Here is a 26,189-nt window from a genome sequence, read left to right on the forward strand (position 1 = left end):
TTCAACACCCGATTGTTTTTTGTAGTGTGGGCTAATAGGTTGTTGGATGTTCCTCGCATCGCCATAACCATTAATAAGGCCAATGGGTTTCTTTTGGTTGAAGTGAGCAGGCAAATTCTGTCCCCCCAAGTAAACCCATCCTTACCATGACCATTTTTCACACGAAATATATAAGAACTGATCGATAGCATTTCGTACCTATGAACGCCAGCATTGACAATAACAAGGAAAGGTTGTTTTGCCATTCAAGTTGGACAACTATATGAATGTTATGTCCAGGGCTGGGTAAAGAATACTAGCCAGTCAGCTGGGTGGTTTCATAACGTGACTTCAAACGACAGTTCTTGACAGTAGAACAAAGAGGCAGACAGAGACAGTCAGAACTTCCTTCGTCGATCCTGACTGTAGGCTATCTGGTCATCGCTTCCAGTTATTGAGTAGCGGAGAAAATAGCTTACATAAACGTTCGTTCGTTGGAGTGAAGACCAACTTATACTGCAATTATTCTAAGACAAAAAAAATGATGTTAAAGCTAAAGTTCCTATTCAAACTTACCTAGGCAATATAAAGTAGTAAAGTACAACTCGAAGCTTTGGCAAAAAAAGTTTGCCGCTGAAATTCTAACAAGCATAGACCCTTCTATCCATTTGACTATGACGATGATTCCAGTTGATCTTCATGATTCTAATGAGTACATAGTGAATGTATGAACCTTTTTCTCTATACCGAAAAAGTATTATCGAGGTACTTCTTAAACACTATAGTCACCAGACCCACCTGCAGGAATTTATCCATGAAGAGACCGCGATCAGCCGCGTAAGCGGTACCGACAGTGACGGGGAAGAAAAGAAGGGTGAGTATGCCCTCCCAGACTTCGATAACGCCCCATGAGCTCCATGTAAGAATGGCGTATAGCCAAATATAGGCAAAAACTGACCACGTCATTGTTACTGCGAATACACGCAGATGTTTAATTCGCCTGAAAGAAAAGAATCAGGACTTCATCGTTAGATTTATTCATAAAAGGGCATTGCTATTATGATGCATCGATTCAGTTGACAAAAAGAAAATATCAAAATATAGTTCACAATTGAGTAGTAGTCCGTGAAAGTCCAGTTTGTCTGGAATCGTTAGCTAATTCATCTATTATATAACGTAGTACGTAGGTAAAATATGCTTATTATAGTAGATATACATTTGTCATATATAGGTACCGTAGTACCCATCTGCCATATATGCTTGTATAGTTAGGCTTTTATACTATTTCTTGAAGCGGGAGCAGGAGGGAGACGAGGGTAATTTGTCCGTAGGCAGGAACTGTCTTTCCGCCTTTGTGTTTAGCGCAATAACATATTTGATTATCGAAGCTTAAATAATAATGATTTCTGCCAGTCAGTTCTGTCTTCAGCTCGTGGCACCCAGCCTATCTTCGTGCAGTCGTATCATTGACGCCTGACGATAGACATACACGTGTCCATAGTACTTTATCCAATGGTAAACAAGTTGCCTTAGCGAGATGCCTCGTCCTACGCCTACATTATAATGCTATGATTACGGGAGAAAGTGAAAGAGGGCACAGATGCAGTTAGTTGAAGCTTTTACATAGACAACTGAACTGGGAGCGGTGTTAGAAGTTGCCCAATTAACTTGCTGTCCGATTTTCATGTAATATACACTGCGAATGAAACGTCACGTTTTTTTTTATCACGGCAAGGGCGTTCTATTGTGCGAAACGGTAGGACACAGTGGCCAAATCGCGGGAGACTGGTGGTTTCAAGCTGCTCGAGCCTGCGTAAGTGTTACCTAAGTTAAAACATAGCGTTATATTTGTTATCTACAATTTTAGTTACTACATAAAGTACAATTTTCGGTTGTAGCTTATCTTAATAGTTTTATTCTGCTAGGTAATAGAGAATATTCGCCATGCTTTGTTGATGTAATTAATGGCATGTTACGACCATTTTCCAGGGCCTTCCTGTGATATTTAACGAGCGCCACAAAAGGGTTAGACATGGTTCTACTTATTTTACGTGTGTCTATAGCATATATATAGAAACTACCAGATGCCCTTTGAGATCAGATTGGCTTATACTGCTGAACTAGTAGGAATTGATATTATGTATATTTAGTCCTTATAGCCTTACTCTTTAATACGCTTTAAATTAGAATTTACATTCGCGGAGTGCCCCCGCAGTTTACAACGTTGACAATGTTCTATGTATATATATCTATATATATATATATATATATATATATATATATATATAACGTTTCGAAAAGACTACGTGGAAGGAAACCTGGAAATTTGCTACAGCTCGAGCTAATTCAAACTGGCAAGCAGTTCTGGACGACTCCGACTTCTAATCTAATGTCGCCTGCTTCACATATCCCCTGGAGTGTGCGAGAGGTGAAGTTTAAGAAAAAAAAAATTACACCCGTTGAGTCTACGAGCGACAACCCAACTTCAAGTTCTCTGTAACGGAGATAGTGGTCTCCCCACCAAAGCAGCAGAAAACGAGCAGATATGACAGAGGAAGTACAACTCTGCTTTTGGAATACGCTTGTTATCGAGAAGAAGTAGTAGCTGGCTGGTTTTTCTACCGTATGATTTTTCCGTATTATGTGGCGGTGGCACGTTCGCAACGCCAAGCTTGTACGAATGGGCTCGTATATCATGGAGAAATGAAGAAGTAACGTTATTAGGTTATCATTATCGATATATATGTATATACGTGGAGATCGTACGGCTAGCATAGTCTGTGGACGATGGTCTGAATGGAGTTGATAGCGTACGCCGTATGTCTTTGATGTTGTCCGATAATGATCTTGAAGGTAACCTAGCTTCAACCATCGTAACTATTCTTGAACATTCGTGTTCTTCGTATAATTTTACGTGTAGTTTAGTGATTGAAACCTTTGTGTCCCTAATTTTTTTCAGAACAGAAAGTGCTACTTCTGAAATTCATACACACTACACAAAAGTTTAATTTTAACGGTGACATTTCTAGGAGTTACCCTATTTCCGGTAACAGCGTTTTGTTTTTAGTGCCGGTAATGGTGATCCTTTGTGGATGTGCAGTGAGTACCTTCACCGGCAAACAAGCGCGCATCGTTCGGCTGATATTTTATTTAGTAATCCCTAGATTCGATGAGCTATCTTTGGACCGCTCGAAACACAAATACTGTACATAGAGTCCAGCGAGAATAAGGCCTGTGGTTGTCTTTATGCTAAATTTATAGTTACATTTTGGAAAAAGATGGCGCGATCGCTGAAATAACTTAACGGTTATCTTAAGATGGCTAGTGTTTTTGCCATTGCGCAGGACGACAGAGGAGAGCAGTATAATTCGTTGAGCACGACTTTCTTCTCACGTATAATAATGTGACTGGCAGATAGGTCAGCTCAGGTGCGTTCATCGAACGGATCGAGCAGGAAACTAATCGTTGATCCTTTTGCCGATTACGGTGAATAAGCTAAAGACTGTAGGCAAACGGGAGGGGCGATGCTAGTAGCAGTAGATTAATAGGGCCAACAGAAGCCAGCGAAACTGAAAACGACAATAATACAATGTACGGAAAATGGAAAGAATACTTATTCATTCCCAGATGCTGCGATAGTTTTAAGGCTCAGGTAGATCGGCCAGTGGGGTCAAAAAATAATGGATAAAAGTCGAATGCCACAACACGATCATCGAGACAAACCGAAGACTCTTCGAGAACGAAAGCACCGTCTAGGAAGGCACTAGCGGTTTGGCTCGTTAGTGCCTATGTGATGGATATTGACTAAAGAATACGTCTGCAATATACAGTTACCCTCAAGACATCACTAACGAGCAGCGTATTACAGAACCGAACCAGTACCTTATTATTATTAATACGTCAAAAAATGATCACTCGATCGACCAAATCTACGAAAATGAATAAGCTCTATCTTTGAAACGATGCCATTAAAGAATCATCAGTTGTAGGACTTGGTGCGTTTGCCGCCTTGGATCAACATGTAAGGATCATTTGTTCTTCAAGCACTGAGGGAAGCCCACCAAAGCTAAAGGCTGTAAAGGGACCATACTTTCACAAATATAGTGAAAATATATAATGTTGGTTTGCTGTATTAATACGGCAACGAAGAGCACATATTCGGAAGACACATTCAGACCACGATGGTATCGAATTCATACTCAGTAAATGTCGCGTAACAGTATCCAAGTAAATCTAATGATCTTGAATAACCCAATTTTTAGTGGGCATCCAAACCGTTCCGGAAGCACAAATCACATCCTTTAGCTTCTGACTGTGGGTGCAGGGTAATCCAGGCGTGAGCCTATTACCGCCTTGATCTATGCTTCAATCTATACATTATGCGTTGCAGTTATTTCAGATGTACTCAACACTTTCGCCAGCGTACTTACTTTTAATACAGTATAAACCTAAATTGGCCTTACATATCGCATGAATGGCCTATACAGGCTTATTGGCTACCCGGGATAATACCCGCCTCGGGCCGCCTTTGTAAAAAAATAAAAACTTTTGTGCATTCGTACATTTAAACCGCGCGAATTTTTTTGAGCTTGCTTGTGTACTCTGATGACCTTGCTAATCGTTGTGACTCCGCAATTCCAGAATACGCCTCGAACATTTAACCAATGAATGTCGTTGTTTACAAAACACATGTCCTTATCTTATGATGCGAAAGTAGAAGCGGCAGCGGCAGTGGTGGTCTCCAATGGCAAAATTCAAAATGGAGACAACTGGTTTCGAACAAAAGTACATCTGCTTTCAGGGCTTATGTATTGAAGCACTTGACCTGCGACGGCCCAGTCGTTTTATCGAGCGGCTACACCAACGGCCAGACCGCTTGCTATTGATAATTACGTAATCCTATCCGAAGAATCGCGTGGAACTTCTTTTCTATGTTTCGTCCATCATAGCGTTGTCATATTAGCGAGTAATCCAGACCAAGTTGTTGGGTTATGATTCACCATTTTAAACTGTACACGATCTACTAAGGACGCGCGCGCTAGTCTTCGTTCGAGAAACCTACTGAAGGTAAGCACTCAAAATGGAATCAGCCGTAATTTTGCGTTTGCGTTTCGTCCCAAAAATTCTCAACGATAACCAGGACCCAAATACATTTACAGGAAACAAGTTCAGTTTACCGTCCACAGGGAGCTTGATTTAGGCAATATTTCTACATAACAATATTTAACTTAACCAACTGTTCTCCACATTCGTGCACTCATTGGAATTGTATGGGACATCCATTGTACTAGAAAATCATCGCAATGTCTACCTTTTCTGCGTACGACGATTGCTCTAGAAGCTTCCGTCCGTTTTGTCTGGCATCAGTGCAAAGTGACATAATGCTATAAGTTCATAATGGCTACGAAGATATGGTTCGTACGTACGCATATTCCGACCCTGACATTCTCCTGAATGGATATAGAGGCAGTGTTTTCTAAAGCAACCGTCTTCGTCGTGTGTCAAAGCTGACTCAGCCATATCGTGCAAAGTACACAAAGCACGAGGCTGTTTGTAGTTGGCGGAGCCCTAAATGGGGTCGGTTACCGTACCTTATCCACCGCTGGGAGCCACCAATTTTAGGTAAGTAGCTAGCAAAATTAGTTGATAAATGATTAATTGTTGCACTCACAACGCAGAGACGATAGACGCGGCCTCTTGGTTTTTTTGTATCGCTTTTATAATATATATCTCTCTTCTTCGCTTAGTTCTCTTTCGTACTTAGAACAAAGAGTGGGCGTCATATATACGTTCCATACTACGACCACACGATCAGATCAGACAACTACGTACGTATGTGCGTGCGTGCGTGCGTGCGTTTGACTGAATGTATTTTCAGTGGATATACGTCGAGGGTTATCGCTAATGCTCCACTGCTAAACCAAGCGTGTCATACGTAGTGCACACAACCAATAGCAATGACGCAGATTAACAGATAATGATAATATATTTAAGTGAGTAGTATGTAGGATGTATCAGTTATAAACGAACAGACGAGGAAAGTTTGTTGCCATCTCGAATGTTTTCGAGCGCTTTGTGGGGTATGGTAGCACTAAACAATCTGTTTCCGCCTACTTCCTACCTGGAAAAAGGGGCAAGGTTATTAGCTTACTTAGGCCCGATTTTCTTTTTAACACGCTAGCGTTGTACCTTACGGAAGTTCTATTCGTCGAATGTTCCACGTACAAGAAATGTACGAGGGACTGTCAATACTGTAGATAATATTTTGTATATATATATATAGAGATATATCCGTCTAATGAAGTAGACTTGAGCGTGGAAGCATTTGCAGTGATAAAGTATATCTAGCCAGCCACTCATTCAGGCATCGGACAGTGGCTGCGTCAGTGGTAAAATACCGACAAAAAAGGGGTATCTATGGAAAATTCGACCGGAAATATTTTAAGCGTCTTAAGAGAAAAATAACGAGCGGTACTTTTCTGTTGGTACGTAGAGCACTTAGGGCTAGTTAAGAACAAGTTCAACTTACGATTATAATAATAATAAGGACTGTGATCAAGTTATAAATGCACGTGGAGTTCAAACGTTATAGTTGACTAAGCGTACTATAGTAGAATAAATATGTATTGGCAAGGTATAATCGTAAACCAATGCGTTTTTACTAACTCGTTATGAGATCAAGTTCACTTATGAATCAATCTCATTCGCATAATCCGTTGAATATTACTACTTATCGATAGCAATCTAGTGGATCCATTCTTTGCGCATGGGGGGTCACTGAATGGGTCTCCCAACTCTTTATGGACTGCGACAGGACGCCGTATGACAGGAGCATGGCTTTCGTTCGAAACCCCAATGCACATTGCCTTTCTTTGTAGAGGATTAGTGGAGTCATCTGCGGGGTAAAAGTATATCGTGGCAATTGGCCACCACGATATGCAACGTTCTGAGACTTATTAAATACGAATGCATTGGCTTTTTTAATGCTCACAAGCCATCGTAAGTTTAAGAGATCAGCCCCGTCCTCTGTTGACATCTATTCAAATGTAACCGACTAGTAGATTTACCTTGTTAGGCGAAACACAGCTATCTGTTTTGTTACTAATGTAAGTTATAACTTTGGCCATTTTAGGAAGTTCGTTTTCTTATTGCATGACAGAAATTTCTACTATGGCAACACTGACAGCTACAACACTGGAATAGTCTATCAGTTAATATCTATCCTATTCATAACAGGGGCGATAACAAAGTATAAATCAATTATATCGCCGCGCAGATATGTGCTTTGTCACGTTGTTGGCGCAGTTCTTGCATGCGCAGTGCCTGACAACATTTGGTACAGGGCTTTGCCAAACCCCGTATCCCCCCGCGCACACAGACGCATCTATCGCTCTGACGACTAGCTAGCTTATTTCACAATATATATTGATTTTGCCAACATAGCTCATCAGATTATTTGTAACCCATACCATGTGGCGACATGGCTCGCATGCAAGACACCTTGTCCTAAAGCCGTAAAAAAATTCGTTCTGTCCAGCTCAAGTGCCTTGTGAACGCACACCTGACGCAGAGATCAGCAAACGCGTCTTTTCTTAGCCGACTGTCACTTAAAGCCAATAATACTAAAGATAGGTTATTGATTAATCTAGCTCACCTATTCTGTGGCTCTTGAAACCGTACTTTTTAGGCACACTGTGCCGTCAGTTTCGTTGGCGCACCGTTACAGAGAGATGCAATTAACGTCTACTTCGTGCAATGGCTGCCATGTCGTTGTCTACCGACACGCGCACAAAAATCTATTGCTGAAAAATCTGCTTTTTCAAAAACTAACGTCTCAATTTTATTCGAAGCTATGGGAATTGGCGCTGATTTTCCCACTTGTCTATTACGCGAAGCGCTTGAGAAAAGATAATATAGCGGCTGGCGCGTATTCAAATGCCGGATGTTTTGGCGCGCCGCACATCCGTAAATGCAAACGTTTCGAGGAGGGTCAGCTGTTTTCGACCAAAAATATAGTGCTATCCTTTCATCTGCGGCACGATATCAGCTGGACCAGCTGCTCAAACATGCATTGGAACATTAAGCTTATCTGCGGACCCGAAGCGAACATAGAGAGGAAAAGTTCGCTGCTATAAATTTCAAGTCGTTCCTCCGCTTTTGTTGCTTGAGTGGGCTCAGTTCATATATAAAAGCTATTAACTTTATTGTGTTGCCTCACATTGTGCCTCTAACAGGTCGCGCGGCCTTTGCGTAGACACAGCTGCTTCGGTGACTATTGATCGTCGTAGGGGGCGTAGGGACAATCAAACGGACGTTAAGCTATAATGGCGGTCCTTCCGATACTTAGCGGCAATTAGATCAAGACAAAAGGTGGAGTGTTCGAGGTTCCATAATAGTATGGACGAGGAAAAGACGTCAAATGAACCACCTGAAATACTACGAAAAAAAAATAGACCAACGGGACTTCTAATAAGCGACAGTTTGTGTAGATCACTCAGATCGTATCGAATCAGCATTATGTTACTAAAAAACCTGGACTGTGCGTTTTCTCTAGAGGAAACCAATTTTAGTTAGTTATAACAATAATATTTTAATACGTTTACTTTGTTTCAAAGCAGAACTAGATCGGATTCGTGCGGCCCATTGTACTGGCCTGTGAACTAACAGGACACAATGAAAACCGAATAAAACACTTTCGCTCTAATAACGGATCCATAGTTCTGATTTATTTTATGCATATTCTAGGACATTTGAGGTTCAGCAAACCATATTAAACTAACGTAAATGGTTCAAGAGAACTGAATTAGATCATTTTAGATTCACCACAACTCGAAGTCACAATACCGAAAAAATTATCAGCTAATCACAAAATGCTGCGGCAGAAATGAATCCAGTGAGGCACAAACTGTCCGTACACAGCATGGCTGATGGAACCGATGATAGAATGCACAGTTTTTACGAGCGTCAAGGCCATTAGGCGCCTTTTTAGGAATGATTGGGTACTTGTCTGACGTACAGTCGATATCTCTCTACCAAACTGTTTCAAGATGTCGAAAAGTTGCTTCCGCCGTCGGCTTGACCAATGACCGGATCATGTACTGTTTATGCAGATACTTCTAATTGTCTGAAAATCAATTAAAAGGCATTGTCGACACGAGTTATAGGTGTATAAGCGATGAAGTATATCTAAGCAGACTTCGGGTTATAGTCGCGAAGGTTATTCTGCCTAAAGACAGCAGTAAACGAGTTCGATGTGCTAAACAGGGGAGCAGAGGCGAATGGATCGTCTCTCAATACTGGATACGAGGTTTTGTTTCAACAATTCTTCAGCACACACTCGTAGGCTGTCTTGTTTCAAGAGGATTACTATGTCCTTGATAAGGAACTTCATGCCTAAACGATTGCGCAATCACTCACTTATTGCAGTTGTTGTGTCTGAGCGAATTAGAAACTGACCGTATATTTTACGTGTCATTCGACGTCGTGTTACCCTTTGGGATAGACGTTACATACACGCAGCTAAATGTAGGCCTATCTATCGAAAATAGTTATTCTTTAATGTAACAAAGTACAATACAGTTATATATGATTTGTATCCTGGACTAATTTTCCAAGCCGCAACAAACATGGATGCCAACATCCGGCGTGTCGGAAGCCGTGGCCGATTTCTACTAGGCCTTTCTCTGCTCTTCCGTTGAGCTGAACGAGATGTGAACGTCTTTTGATGAAAATTTCCATGAATATCATTCTGGCACACATATATATGCTAATGATATCCAGCGTAACGCTGAAACATTTTAAACAACTGTACACTCTATTTACTTAGATACAAATATAATCGAAATAAACCAGGACATTATTGAGATGAAGAACATTTCGTATACTATGCATTGATCTCTAGATAACAGATATACGTGTATGGTACAATAGCATGTTTCTGAAAACCCCCCAGAAAAAAGAATAGCCTAGCATCTCCTTTGTCTACGGCAAACGAAATATGCTTTCCTAGAATAATGCATTTTACCTTACGTGTGTTTGTTGCAAGATTGCCTGATCCGACCCTTTTATGTCTACTGTGCGTACTATATTCACTGCTCCAGTCAGCAAAATCGGGCACAGTATTCCCTCTGAGAGCAGAGTTGTGGTTTGTTTGCTCAGACAACCCGAGTGCTTCTGAAAAGGCCATACCTCTCAAAGCTGTCTTACTTAGCATTATTCGACCGAAGTTCTAACAACTCTTTTTTTTTTTACACTACGATGACCTCTGCCTAATCCAACGGGTCATCTATATCAGGCAAACTTTGATCGTGTAGCACCTGTTTGCTCTAATAAAAACTTAAGGAAGAGCTAAACAAGAGGCTTGACTTTAATAGTCTTTTGTTTATGAAATGTGAAAAGTGCGGCCCTGATCGCGATGGACAAGCTGGCCGATACTGTCAACCAGTACGAAAACTACACGTTGGATAGACACTACAGCGATAGCATAGTATACAGATATCAGGCGTACATTTTCCTAGTTTTCACGCATTGATGTTACAGTTTTTTCCTTTATTCCTCTGTCTATTTTTGGGACAACCTTGCAGTACAGAAAACATGCTATAAAAGCTACCGTTTTTCCAATTTAAGTTGCTCTCGGTTAGCTAGCCGAGAAGAAAATTTCCAAATTGTAAACTATCCTAAAAAATTCTGACAAAATAGTCAGCTGGTTTATTTCGAGGCTTAGCTGGGCTGGGTTGTCAAGAAGCTGCAGCTTCCAGAGCCTTCAGAGTTCAACAATGAAAGCTTCGATAACTGGAGCTAACTTTATTGATATTTTATTATTAGCATCAACACTGCTGATGAGCAAGTCACTCATCAGCAAGACGATCTTCTGTGGTTATCGTACGATCTGTTACATTCTAGTGCTTCGGGTGCAGATAAATGGGCAGCTATTTATGCTGGATAGCTCCGACCTGATTCAAGTCGCTCAGTGCGGGGTAGATGAGCCCCTTATACGATTGCGACGCCACCTGATCTGCTAAATCGAGCTGAACCACAAACCCCCGTCAAAGCCGCTCAATAAAATATTATCCACTTGGGAAAAAGTGCTATTATTATATTGAAAGCGGTTTCTTCTCGACCGTACAACGCGAACGTATTTACGCTAATGAAAACAACAATCGTTTGGCGCGCAAACGTCCTAAGTAGCGATTGTTATTATCTATAAAGTTTTGCAACGGCGTTTGTCGTTAGCTATGTTTTCTCTTCAAGCATTTTCCTAGAACCCCCTTTGAGCTCTTTTTCTGGCGTATTTGTTTTTACGCAGATTTTAATAAATCAATCGGCTGAACATGCTCATTGTCTAACTAACAATAATAAACTGGCCATAGCCACGTTTGTCCATGTGGTGGCCGAAGCGTCCGTACGCACACGTAAATTCATACGGATGGCGTGCTTGATGCGGTTTTGTCTATACCATGAATAGGAGATGAATCAAAAATGGATAAAATGGTGACAGACAAGGGTAAGCTTGATTTTAAGTATAATTTTAGTTGAGAGAAAGTTATAGTTATAGTATAAAAGTAGGCGAATCTAAAAAATCCATTCGAGTTCTTGCTCAGCGCGTGCATAAACTACATCAGTAGATTTTAGCATTGCTGACAGCCGATTTCTGCTTTTGTATGATGGCAACTCAATTTGCTTTCATATTAATAACTCTGAGAGTTCGATTCTGTATGTTACAAATTAGCTAGCATATATGTACGGTCCTTACATAAATATTAAGCAAGAACCGCTAACTGAGACAGACTGGATATTTGGTTTTCTTTGTCTAATAGTTGCCTAAAAAAAATAGCCCGCTCATCAAGCCAAGAAACTCGTCAGACCACAAGTAAATCCTGAGATCTGCGTTATTTTACTGGTAAATATTGTGTGATACCACCTGAATAAACTTCGGACGATGGAAACGATTAACCCGGACGGCTAATCCGTTTTTATTTTATTTTTTTTTTATCTCTATAGCTACTTTTATCTCTTATCTTTATCCTTTCAACTCCACAGCTGTTCGAGGTGCTATGTGATATAAATCTTGATAGTACGCGTATTTACGGAAGTAATTATTATAGTATTTGCGTCCCTGCAACATTAACACCTTATCTAAACTATATTGACCTAGCCACCCATGGACCTTTGCCATCAAACTCGATGAGTATAAAAATCTATAACTGCGTTTTTTAATGTTATTTGTACAGCTGCTCTGTTCGCCCTGAGGGAATACATATTTGCTCAGTTAAACTTTCAAAGACATGTTAGTAGTTAAGCCGCTTGAGCAATGGGGTAACTATGCGGACAAAATAATCTCGTTCGTACCGGACTTCAGGCGATGGAACCGCCCACACGCAGATGGCGATGATCACGAATAGGTTAAAGGCTGCCGAGCCCACAATGGTGCCTGGACCGAGATCGCCAGCTTCGAAATTTTCGGCATAAATCTCGATCACCGAAAGGAGAATTTCGGGTGCCGAAGAACCGAGAGCCATCAATGTTAGGTTTGACACGGTCTCATTCCAGACACGGACCGCAATCAGCTGTCTTTCCCCGTCTGGTGTGGTAATGGTCACCTGTGAGCAAATAATGAATTAGATGCTAGTTATTTTTATCTTAGTTAATTACTTTAAGTTGAACCCGTGCTCACATTTGAAATTCCCCTATTCATCCGCAGGTGGTACTATGTTGTCCGTTCACCAGCTGTTTAAGAATGGCGATCATATAACGGAGTTAGCCATGTTTCTAGCTAGAAGATCATTTTTCGAAGGGCCAAAGTTCAGCTGCCCAATAGATGGGTCAACTCTGTCGCTGCAGTGGACTTAAACAAGTGGACTAAACGAATGTTGATATAAGCAGTCACAGGAGACATTCTGACGCACTGAGTTGGTGGCACATAAAATAATATAAAAAACCGTAGGGGTTCAAGCGTCTTGCATACTTTAGATATGATTGTAAGACTTGGCTGACCGGCTTTCGTTCCGCTAATTCCTGTCCCATTTGTCCATATCAGTCGAGATTATTAAGACACTTCGTGTTTGCGTAATGCAATTCATAAATATCGTTTTATAGCTGTGGCGTCCACTTAAACTAGTAGCGTTACACATATAAGTACAATTTACTCTTCGAATAAATCCCATGTACGCCACCACGCATTTTACCTGTTTTAGGGTTTCAGGCAGCTCTTCTGATACGCATGCGTCGAATCCCCAGCCCAGTGTACCCAGCCCATTGCAAGATAAGATAATGGCAATTATCCACTCTTTCTACAACCGTTTGCCGAGTAGAAGATCAATATTAAAGGCTGTTTTTGTCAAATCGGAACTTCGGGGCTTTCTAGCGCGTTTCACACAGCAGAGAACTGCGGTGTATCGTTTGTCACTGGTATAGTTTGAGGTGGACAGCGTTGCATGGAAATCGGTTCTCAAATTAGAATAACCTGCTTGATTGGTAAGAATGTGGGCAAATATAAATACTATTTGCTGCGGTGAAAGTATCTTCGCAAGATAATCGATGGTGTCAAGGACGGGTCGGGAAGCTGCTTACGGAAAACAGAACCTCATATATCCAGCACGGCTAAGTGCACATTTCTATGTTGTAAATGCGTTAGCCAGAACAAGGGGAAAATACTGCGTCTAAAGCTGTTTCCAAAGGTGCTATATTGGGGAGGCATAAAGCTACGTGGGTTACTGGTAAGGTCAAAAAATTTGCGTTTTACAGGACAGCTCACCGAAGCACCAGAGAAACCTTTTGAATACCTCTGTCAAAAAGATGTGAGTTAGATCGTAAAAAGAAAGAAAAGAAAAACAAAAGATCTGCAAAAGTTTCCATTCGAAAGCTTAGTTAAGCATGCAAAATTCACGTGAACGACCCGAATGTCGCAGGGAGGAGAATGCGACCTTATATCTATATAAAGTTAAATGATGCATCATCTTGTCGTACCTAAGCGGCCTAAAAGGCCTCATGCCATCTCTGTACTGGCTTGTGTTTATCGTGAAATTTTTTACTATTTGACGTCTTCACTATAGTGAGGATTATTGCACAAAGCGGCTAGTCTCAATAAACGCACTTGTCGAACGCCAGAAGACTGTGTGTCTTTACGTCGAGCTATGAATATGGACTTGTTTAAGTAGCATAGTTACGGTCATCTTGTCCCATACGACGAACACCGTTTCTGTTTGCCAATTAATGGGGGTCGTGCGCACAGAAAATAACGACATACTGATTATTTTCGACACATTTTATTTTTATGATAATTGAAATTTCTAGCTTTATCCATAGACCTACGTCAAATTATATTTCAGCGTCCCCCAGCTGAATTTATAGTACCCAGCAAGACGAACAGTTCCTAATAAGTAATACAAATATATAAGCTCACCATCCTTATTTTTATACTTACTAAACTGAGCTTATATACTAGGAATAAGGATGGTGTTTTAATACCTGACATGTCAAGCCGTCGGCACAATGGAATATTAGTCAAGACTGCTCGTGGAGCTAACTATACGCTCGGTACTTATACTTAAGATAAGTATATAGACATCTCACCGAAAGCGTGAACTTGCGTATGAATGAATTAACTCGTAGAAATTATTAAACCGTTTTCAGATTCGAGGAAACGTAGAACGTAATCAATGCGTCTAAATATAGAGCAAACAGACGCGTGGAAAATTCGTATCGACGTCATCTAGCTAAGAGCATTAGTGAGCTTTTCCAATACCTTTTATTTTGTACGAATAACGCGTTCGGGTCGGAGTGACCCAGAAAGCTAGACGCATAGACCCCACTCGCCAGCTGGTAGAAAGGCTACCCGCCGACTGGTTGAGCAGTTAAGGACAACTCTGATTTTGAATCATACATCCCCGCTTCTGCTTAAGCAATATTGTGGCCTTCAGGCGAATACCAACCTTTACAACCAAATACTACGGTACTTGCCCTCTTACAGGATCTATCTCTATCTCTAGCCTCTATTTAGATATAAAGTATGTTGAACGGAAACTATCTCCGTTAGCCTGATATTGATTATCCAGTTCTTGGCCTTGCACTTATTGCATTTGCGCGCGGGTTGTTAGTATATAACTAGCAAAAAATGACATTTTCAGCATTTCGAAAAATTTATAGCCACACAATGTGTGATACGAATCTGAAACGAGATCTATTAGATGTCATCATGATTTCTCAAGGATGAAACTCCTAATTTAGAGCGATCATTTGATGTTATCTTACCTTCTAAGTCGTTGCTTCGGTCACACGAGTGACAACAAAGGGTGTCTCTGTCTATGGGAATCATACTTACAATCTTCTTGGACATAAACCTCTACTTAAATCACGGCGTTCATATAGATTGTTTTCATAATTATTTAACATTGTTGATTAAGCTTTTGCCTAGAATAGGCGCACCGACTAATCTCGGCATAAGGACGGTTCGGGATTGCAGTTAGGATTGAATGTATTCAAACGACGGGCTACCAAAAGCTGAGCCCCAGTCGGCAGTCTCCTCATCAACAAACGGTATGTAAACAGACAATATTCCTCATTTGTATAATTCATTCATTCATTCATTCATTCTGGCTTCAGACTGCCTTACAGTTACTAAATAATAATAATAAACTAGTAACTACAACATTATCCAGTAAATTTTCCGTTCAAGTTTTCACGTTACCACAGCTAGCGTGAATTTAGCTTATGATTAGTCCTTATTTTGCACTGGCCGTGCTCGTAATTGGCGTCAACGTCGGCCACTTATTCCTAGCCTAGTTGACGCCGCCACTAGCTGATACGGCTAAAAGTCTGTACCACTACAGTTTGATTACCGAAAATCGTCGGCTTTATGTGTCACTCATCTTACCTCTTGGCACGAGTCTATTGCTCCGAATTTAATCCGATATTCATATAACGCTGCGCTGTACCCTGTATAAACTGTGTTTATAATAATATACGTAATTTTCTTCTTTTACTTTTTGTAGTGCGATTTGTCCGAGTGTAGCTTTTGCACCGAAATTGTTCTTATCGTTCCGCACATATAACTGTGGACTACGTATATGACAGATATCAGGTTAAAGTCAAATTGCAATGGGTTAGAAGGCCCCGATGCCGTGAAAGCGACCATGTTGGGTTGCCATTGGGTCATGGATTTGTCGCATATCAGTGTCGAAAGCAGAATACGAACCCATCGGGGCGATTAGAGCAAATATAGTAGTCTGCCAGCTTGTTACTTGAATCAGTACCTGCGGTAGGAGGTGTGGTATAAGTCTAGGTCGGTAACGCCCATATCTGAACACATTGCTGTGCTACCTACGACTAACAAGCATGCTGTCGCGCCGGTTGAAATTTCAGCGTTGGCCAACATTATTACCAGAAATAAATAATTACGAAAAACGTACTAGGAAAAAGGAAAGAATTAAGGAGAAATTAAAATTTGGATGAATAGTTGTTCCAATGGTCGCTATGCCGTCTCATTGCTTTGTAGAAGAAACCCCGGATGAGTCGAGCGAGATCCACCCAGGTTGGACTCCTATGTGGAGCAAGCCCTTAGTCCTATACCTAGAAAAAAGAGGTGATTTCGAGGAGTTGCTTGTATAGAGAGAATAATTAATTTTTAAAATCTCTCAAGCCGCAAGAGGCGCTACGGTGCCCATCACTAATTTACTGTAATCGTCAGAATTCACAAGTTTAAATCCACTTTTTAAATACATAACACCATGAGCCATGCTAATCGACAGGGATGGTTTCGCGCGTACATTTCAAAGGCACCCAGCTAGCTTTCAGTCACAAACGATGATTAACTTGTCATACCGTATGTACAAGCAAGAGGGGCAGAAATACGTCGCCTGCGCAAAAGTAAGGTTAGTGTAAGACCAATTAGTCGATTCATTGCTTCGTTCGATACTAAAACTCAACTCCTAGCTGAGAAATGAATGCAAGGAAAGTCCAAACGGGCTAACCTCCGGTACGGTACCTCTGGATACTTCCGGAGTGCATTTGAGGAAATTAGGGCGATTTTGATGTCTTGTATGTCTATAGAAGGGTCTGCGCAGACGCTGCCTAGGCCCGTTGTCAACCAAAATTGAGGGAGTCGTCAGGTTAGTAGATAAAGGATAGACAGAGGGTCGCTTGTGAGAATTCACGCTAGTAACCCAACCTGAACAGAAACGATGCACGAATCACCAAATTAGACAAATATAGCAGCCATTAATGCCGTACAAAAGATAAGTCTCAACAAAACAACCATTTAGCCATGACACCAACCCGTTTCAAGATGAACCTATTCGGCTCGTGTTATACCTAAAGCACTGTGACCTATGGTTCGATTGCAGGTTATTATTGCAGGCCAGTTATTTCATCACTGATATTCGTTTGCAGTAGTTCTATTTCTGTGACTCAGTACCCCAGCAGTTATGTCATAACTTTGTCCCGGCGATTGCTTACCAAGTGGCCCGGCAGAAGCCGCGTTACCCTACTGAAATAACCCTAAGTTTTTATTGACATAACTTAATAACTTTGCTGCTTGCTTGCAGTCATACCCTGTGTCCTATTGCAGCTTCATAGCACTTCACTATGTTATATCCGCCACTATATTCGGTGTAGCGTGTTACCCAAGGAATAAGTGATTTTAAGTTTAAAGTATCCGGTAGACACCCACCCCCATTTTGACTCGCCTATATTAGCATGGTCAGCTCTTGCTCTCTGGTCCCACCTGTCTCGCTAACTTCGTCTTACTCAAACTTTCGTCCTGTGACCCAGGTTCCTCTATCGGAACGTTTCTGTACTTCCGCTGCGTTACTGTACTTTTCTTCCTGTTTCGTTGTAATTTATCTATTTTACAACTTACGTTTTAATAACGTTATACTACTTAGGGTACTTAGTTTACAATATACTCAATGATTTGTCAGCAGTGCAGCCTGGCTTTTATTTAACACTTCGTATACGTTTCTTATCTAAACAAATCTTAAAGTTCAGCAAAATTTCCAGTAGTCGGTCTATTGGCTATCTGAGAAGTAAGTCTTCTATTCACAGCACATACTAAAAGTATTTTTTTTAACTTTTAAGATAATAGCAGGCCAAATATGTTAGACGCAAATCTTTCGCTCAACGTAGTTTAGGGGCCTGATAGACCTGCTCACGTAACAACAACGAAGGGTATAAAAGCTCCGTCTTCGAACCACATCCATCAGAAAAGCAACATCCAACGCTGAGTGAATTAGTAAAGATGTCCTTACAAGTAGGCTAAACTAAAGGTAAAGGAAGTTGCTAGTTGAGTTTATCATCGAACTAAGCTGACGGTTGAATAAATATGGTTAAGAAACTTGTAAAATATAAAACAGCTATTCGGGTGCAGCAAACAGATGCCAATCAAGGGAATGCCAGCTTTATTGATTGAACTAATAAAATGCGTGCAATAAAATAAAGTGCTTTGTCAACGTGTTTTTTTTTAGCTCTGGCATCGTGACGAGCCCTGGTGCTGCAAGCACTTTCTGCAACTAAGCAATAACTTAATTACTTGAACTTTCTGATTTGGAATATTTCCTTTCGAAAGATTAGGGAAGTACATACGAATGCAAAGAAAACACTGCTGACAGATTCTTATAGAAGATTATTGTGTCATCTCAATATATAGTATGAAAGGCACACAGTGTTGAACAAGCATGAGGCCCTTAACAACGCATGGCCAACAAAAGACTCCGTTCATGTATTTGTAAACCATCTTATTGTACAGTTTATTAGGCAGTAAACTTGTTTGGAGTATACAGATAAAATATATAGTTCTCTTTTCGTTGTTAGTTACACAACTGTCGTATATGTATTCATGATCCTTTTAACTTGCACAAATAAATGTGTTCTAGTTCATGATATCGGGCTCTATTTGATTTTTTAAACAGTATTGCCTTATGAGCCTCTTTATTCTCCGACTGATCTGTAAGGCCAAAATATTTGAGCCTTCTCCATCTGTGCTGTCCCTACAATATTCCTTAACCCATTTTGTTGCCATACTTCGGATTTTTTACGTACTATTCCGAGACTATTCACAATTTTTTTGCTCGACCTTAACTTAACGGTTAGCTTCCCTGTAAGGCAAATACTTGAAAGCTACCAAGCCTGCTCTGGCCTGTTTTCGCCACAATATCATTCATACGTTAGAGTCTATGAGTCCTTAATTCGAGTTCAAAATATCTGTTCGCTCGGCGAGTGCATTCAGTAATGCTTAAATACATCCAATTACCAGACTGCTCGCTACTAGGTATTCAAGTCGGATCAGCTTAGTCTTCTTCTGATCTTGTGTGGTCTGTTCAGACAATGACCACTGTCTCTTTAAAGGTTCTCTCTTGTAAACCTGTTGTTCTTAGCACCCATCTAGTCTCTGTACTAGTTACCGTTTAAGTGTCACATTTGCTCGCTTTCCTCGCAGGTCCCTGCTTATTTGTCGGGGCGATACGCGACTTGTGTGTTTCAAAGCTGCCGATAGCTACCCTTCTATATATTCCATTTCAGACTTACCCACTGAGCACTTTTAGTTCTCCCAACCGTATGCACCTGTCTATCTGTATCTCTTTGTACCTGTACTACTCATCCACTACTTCGCGTTTTACAGAGACTACCGTGTGCGTGTTTGATTAACCGAAGCCGTCTTCGTTCACGTCTATTCACTCAGTATTTTCTGGCTTCTCGCGGTCCACACTTTTCGAGCACGTGCTTTTTCGCCCTACCTCTCCCTCAGCCGAGAAGTGAGCCATCATGAGGCAGTGTTTTCCAATGGCCAATCTCTGGAATTGGTTACCACGGGGCCACATTCGTGCAGTTCGCCTACTTCATGCTGCATAGCTACACATTAAGGACGCCCGTACCACCATTAGAGTGTACAACAATCAGTCTACGAATTTCGATTCCAATGCACAAAGCTATGTAACATGGTACGACGCTGACAGCGTCTACTGGTTAAAGGTTGGGCAGCTACAAGCGAGCAAAAAATTGCTTTAGTATGCGGCTCAGTTTTCAACGTTGCTTTTCCTGTCGATTGTAAGCGAAATATTATTGGTGCCCGTAGAGTTTGTCTAGGTCCCTTTATGCATGTATTGTATGTTTGTCGTATCGTCTCGACCAGCTAAGCTTCACTTTCACCTGTATTCGCGGCTGTGACCTTTGAGGCCAGTATCCTGCCCTCTCCGGTGTTTGTATGCATTGGATGCATTTTCCCCTTGTGAAATCGAAATGAAAGTGAGGATCAACCCTTGGTCAGCTAGTCGGTCGCTTTGAGAGAAATTTGGCCTACGATGGTCAAAGCGATAGGCAATACGCGATAGTTCATCTTTTTCCTGTATTACCTGTAATACACTATTTCCTGTGTAATATGTTCCACGATTAGCGCGAATTCCAATACTTCTGGGTTTCGTAAATAAATTTCGTAAAGCCCTTCAGCAAACTTCAGCCACTGGTAAGACCACATTCAATAGATTTAGCAGGAATCGAATAGATTCTACGAAGACAAGCAGACTTCTTTCTGAATCGAACCCAAGCCGGAAGTTTGATATCTATCTTGAATAGAAGAGGACTTCTCTGTCTCCTTCTGCTCTGTTCGTGTACATGTGAACAAGACTGAGATCACCATTGATTTTTTCCCTGAGAAGAGACCTGTCTCGTTCATTTTGCATCTTCCGTGATTTTTCTTCCTGTTTAAATCTCTACGTGTTCCATATTTCCCTATACTCTTCACTATGCCGCGCCTCAGTTTCTAACAGTATCTCGAATTCTTTTGCGTCGCCTGAGGACACTTGGAAAGGACGCCATCAGTCCATAGACCCGACCGCGCGGGAAGAGGTGACCACGAGCTGCAGAATGCAACGGCTACGCAAGGGCGACAAGTGGTGGAAACAGATCCATTCACTTTTAAATCGGCGTGGTCGATAGAAAATCCGAATCAGTACCAACGCATCACGTCAGATGCGCGTCTTTGAGTAACTGGCGATAGCAGCATCTTAATTAAGGAAACAAGTGGAAGAATAAGATGAAGAACGGCGAAGATGGTAAGGATATGATAGCTTCTTCGAGACTGGAACACTCTCTCACCGTAAACTGTTGCCAATGTGTGTCGGCTGTGCCGAAGCTCTCCAACAAAAGCATTGCGTGTCTAAATCGGACCAGTATAGTCAAGTTTCCTAACTGAAGAAGAAAGAAGTACACACACACAAATGTATCTGTCCTCGAAAAGGAACAACCAATAATTTTTCCTATAATGGAGTTGAGCACTAAATCGACTTCCTGCTGATTCCTCTATTTCCCCTGCTGATGCAAGCATTGCTATAACTATTCACTTCCTATTATGTGAACTTCGTTATTACTACACATATTTAAACATTTATCCTATATCGCTTTTTGCTAAACCTCCTTCAAGTTTCCATCTTACACGTCGTGTTCACTGCGACGCCAGCCGTATAGAAAAGAGACATTCTCTTACAGTAGCTTCTATACCCAGATGTATTCATTTACGTGTGTGAATTACGACGCATCATGAATCGATTCGGCCGGTCGTACATGCGTTAATAGATCGTTTCCTGTTCCTGCCGCTATTTTATATTTTCCATGTATATGTTTTTGCATTTGTTTTTTTTTTTTCGTTCGGTCTAAATTAATGAGATGGAAAACTAGGCTTAGGATGAAAAACTTGAACCAGCGTCTTGGTTCATTTCGGATGCGTAGTCCTATAGCCAATTCGGCAAAAAGGTGAGAACAGCGCCGTGGGACGGAGCACTCGTTTGGTGAACCCTTCTGCCCGAGTTCGACAGCGGCAACGATTGTGTCCTCAGTAATGGTTGCGGCAGCTTGTGAAAAGATTTATATTCCACAAGACGGCCTATTGCCTCTCCTCATTCAAAGGGGGCAAGTCAAACTAGGATAAAAAGAAGTGCCCTAAAGCCTCTTAGTCTACGTTTTTTTTCCTGTGTTTGGATTCCCCTGTGGCTACGGCCGAGTTGGCCATAGTACAGAGACCAATGTCTTTCCTTTTTCTTCAACACCTTCATCTTGATTCGCATCAGCCGACAGAGGCACGAATTATTATAGAAACTAAAAGTGCGCATCGGTCCTAGATTGGGGAAAGAAGGCTGTCACCGCTACTAGTGGTGCCTCAGTCGCTGGAATCCTTCTATGGCCTATATCGACGCTGTTCTTTAATATCGCGATTTCCCCAATATTTCTCTCTCCTGCTTATCCATTCTAGTTTTTCGTGTGTCGGTCTTTTGCTATGGCACGGCTAATAAGACTGATACAAAGATATTAGGCAGTTGCAATTGCCACCATTAGCAGCAAACACAGTATTGCCAGCACGAGTGGCGTCGCTAACGCGGCGTGCCAGGCCGTGGTGAGAGCGTGGCTAAGCAGCCGGTCTCAAGCGCGCTTCGTAAAACAAGTAACAAAAGGTAAAAAAGGGCGCTGACGAAGGTGCCGACGCTCGCTAGTGCACTCTGGTTTGGACCAATAGCAGAAGCAACAACAGCGGGTTTTCAGCAATAAAGCACATAACGCCAATATCCCTTTTCGTTTGGATACAGATATCGCTACCACCGCTACGAGTACAACAATCTGTACGTTAGTTATTCTTAATAGGCGGCAACAGAGAGGGAGAGAAGATGGGGCGGCATTATTACTGTCGCCGTACCAAGCTTGTGAGGACGATACTATTAGACCGGATGCAACCGTGCAAGGCCAATGAGAACTATGTGTTCATTCGACGGGTTTATCCTTATACTACGCAACCAAGAAGGGCTTCATTCGATTTGCATTCACGGCCTGTGCAGCTCGCAAGGTCTCTTCAGCAGGAGTGTCATATTAAGAGGGTCATAAAACTCAGAGCCATACAGGTTTCGGAGTCATAGCAAAAAGTAGTCAGAAAGTAGTCACCGCAGCTACAGTAGCGGCAATCAAACACAAAGCGCCACATAACACGGGGAACCTGACCAGTGGCCCTCCCGAAGAGGTGATAACAACGACGGGCAAGTTCTTTTATCCGCCAATAGATTCGTCGCTTTGTGCCTTACACTTCAGTGCTGTGCCAATATAAATGTAGCCTCGGGGTAAACGACTGCTAGAAGATGGTCGTATTTGCATTGTTCTTAACCGCAACTGCCGCTGTAGTAAAGGAAACTAGCTCAAGCAGGTAATCCTCACTTAGGCTTGTTTTCCCAATAACGGTGTTGGTGCTGGTTTTGCGCGCTTTATATTTCGAAGTCTACAGTCTAAACCCTGTTTGCTGTAGCTGCTTATCGTGCGTGATCCTGAATTGTCGTGCTATTAAAGCCTATAGTCTTCGAAGGAGGCGCTTATAAAGCGAGTATGAAAGACGCAGAAATAAATGACAATTAAGGGCATGTACATATAATCTATGGTTAACTTGTCGTAATAACAGTGCTGCTTAACTGTGGGCCCAAGGCTATTTGAAACAATAAGAATACAACTCAATGAGCTTTTAACTTTTCGGTTTGCATGAAACACTTGTACGTGCACTCAATTGTCCGTCATTGTACGACCAATCGTACATAGAATAGCAAAAACTTGAAGCACTGCACCATCTTAACACATTGATGATGCACACTTAAACGCTCGTTTTGTCTCTGACCGTGTTCTGATTATCGGAACCCCTCGTCTGCCATTTATGAATCGAGCTGGAGAGGAGTCGATTCACAGCCAGCGAAATACACACTCGTAAGTGGAACATGCTAACATACAATGACATTATACGATTTAGACAATGAGCACCAAACGAAGTTGAGTGAAACGCAAGTCCGCACGCCAAACCTGGTTCGACAAATCAAACCATCCAGCGAATCGAGAAATTCATGTAGCGGGTCTGGAAGCATATCATGGACGGTCCCCAGATGCGCAGAACTATAGCAGCTATATCAGTCACCTCCTTCTATTCCAGTAACTTGGCTTTTTAGTGTTATTGCTGTTACGACGGCCACTGCTTCGACTGCCGCCATTGGCTAGCTGATAGTACCAATGTATGTTCGTATCATTCTGGTGCCAGTAAATCCATCTCCGAGGCGTCCCTAGGCGAGTAAAACGCAGCATTACTACCGCCGCACCTAACATAAAGCAACGGACATCCTTCTTGTTTCTATCACCAGTTGGCCTTTGTCCTTTTGAAGCTACACGAAATAGGCGCCGAACAACGCCTTGGGCAGGGACTAATGCTTTGGTGCCGTCTCCGACAGCGGAACAAAATCAGTAGCAATAGCAGCATTAGCAGCAACGTCCCAGAGCCTCTTGAGTGCGCTAAATATAACCGTCTTGTGACTCCAAAAAGCCCGTCGGAAAATTATATGAGGGGTTTTTTGTTCTGCAACTGAGGGACAGCGGTAGACTAAATAAGACCAGAACGCGCATAGAGCGTAATGAAGACATACATATACATCAGGAGAAAATGTTGGCGTTAATCCAAACTTTTTTTGCCGAAGTATCATTCATAACGTAGTGCTAAAGACGTGTTTTGATATGATTAAAAATGGCAGTCTTACATGTAGATGAATATATAGGTATTCTGTAGTAATTAATTATCCACCGATAATAATTTGTTTATTTTTCGTTAAAAATAGAATGATTGTAAAGCGTTTATAGTATTTAACATAACTACCCGGTAAATTCCAACATACCAGATTTTGTTCAAATTAGATTGTCGATAATCACAGTAAGTGATTAGCGTGTGTTGGTCCTATATATTATGCAAAAAACAAACAGACGAATATATATTGTCACTAGACTAAATCAAGTACGAAACATCGGATTAAATCCTTGACAAATGAGCTGTATATCCATAGCCACCTCATTCTTATGTGGGCGTGTTTAAGTTCCGCAATGAAATGTATTTAAGTGAAAAACCTCGCCTTCTCTCCTACGAATCATATTTTATTTTACTTACGAATCATATCTATAAGCACATATATTTGTGCTTAAGATTCTTCTTCTTAATTGCCACTCACCTGTTTTTCTAATGAGGTGATAACCTCGATGGCTGCCATGAAGCGGTCGGCAATAATTGAAATGCCCACAAACATGTAAACTAATCCTAGGAAGTACAGTATACCGCGAGCCCAGCGGTCACCTGTCGAGAGAGGCTCCAGAGGTCTCCAGGCAGGCAAAATAAGTCCATCTTTGCATTGGCCTTTTTGATAGGGCACCCTTTCATCAGTAGCGTTTGTTGATTCTTTTATCTGCGAGTCGCTCTGAGAGGCGAAACCAGGCCGTAAGAAGTAAGTCCAAAATCCTGCAGGGTCGTCATCGATCGAATCATAATCATCAGATGATGCTGAAGATTCTTTTGATGACTCTGTATCTGTGCTGCCATTGCTATCTGCTATCGCCCGTCTATTGTTACTGCTTCCTACGGTTGTCGTAGTTATTTTGGAAAAGGGAACGCTGGCGAACACGGCGGAAAATACACTGGAAGTATAGGGTATCCGAACCTCATTCGAGCTGCTTGGAGCTGCAAGCGTAGGGACGGCGGTTGTGCACGCTATTAAAACCACGATCAACGTTAATATCGGGGGTAATTTACAAAGGAGGTAATCATTTCGATTATAAGGTACAATCGTGAATCTATTATGAAGATGGCCTTCATCAACGCCGTCACCTTTGAGGCAGTTTAAGTCGTACGGCCGATCTGGACCTCCTGATGTGCTCATGCCCCTTGATGCTCTAGCAGACCACCTGCTCAAACACACCCCATGTTCCACTGAGGCATTGGTACCCATAGGCATCGTCATCTCGAGGCACCACGGACGCGCGGCACCTCGAGAGGCCAATTATACAGTCCAAGCCCGTTGAAAGACGAACTTTCCTTCTTCCACAAGGACGCACAACAATCACCGTTACTACCACTGTACTCACTTTTCAAGGGCACTCGCAACGAACGACGCACATTATATCCTGACACACGGTCGACAGTCACATTATCTGGTCTCATTCATATCCTTAACTGAGCAGTCGTAAATTTTCCTGAAAACGTGTCCCGAAAACGATTTCGAAGACTTTCTTTCTGCTTATCGCTATGCCATCAGGTGAACTCACTTGAGTGACGTTGCTGTTCCCTGAAAAACGGTAAAAAAAAAATAGGACTCAGTTAAAAGATTTCTGATACAAAGCGAAGGCTATATAATATACATAGAACGATTCCTTTCTTGATTGTGTTGTAGTCGGTT

General features: G+C 41.7%; 1 protein-coding gene across 14 annotated transcripts in view; it reads right to left on the reverse strand.

Annotated features, from left to right (window-relative positions):
- Calx (sodium/calcium exchanger 3) overlaps positions 1–26,189 on the reverse strand; it is a 94,253-nt gene that overhangs the window by 43,321 nt on the left and 24,743 nt on the right. For 5 of the 14 annotated variants that reach the window (XM_086981761.1, XM_086981759.1, XM_086981758.1 and 2 more), the window contains 4 exons: positions 25,879–26,078; positions 24,972–25,474; positions 12,328–12,578; positions 778–979 (listed from right to left, as the gene is read on the reverse strand). In XM_086981761.1, the coding sequence (XP_086837887.1) occupies positions 778–979; positions 12,328–12,578; positions 24,972–25,474; positions 25,879–25,954 (1,032 nt within the window). In that variant the 5' untranslated portion in view covers positions 25,955–26,078. Of the gene's footprint in view, positions 1–777; positions 980–12,327; positions 12,579–24,971; positions 26,079–26,189 lie in introns of those variants that run through there. The other 9 variants (XM_086981753.1, XM_022791081.2, XM_086981754.1 and 6 more) reach the window with 4 other exon arrangements.

This window comes from Varroa destructor, unplaced genomic scaffold (assembly GCF_002443255.2).
Source record: "Varroa destructor unplaced genomic scaffold, Vdes_3.0 BEIS01000002.1, whole genome shotgun sequence".
Classification (NCBI taxonomy): domain Eukaryota; kingdom Metazoa; phylum Arthropoda; class Arachnida; order Mesostigmata; family Varroidae; genus Varroa; species Varroa destructor.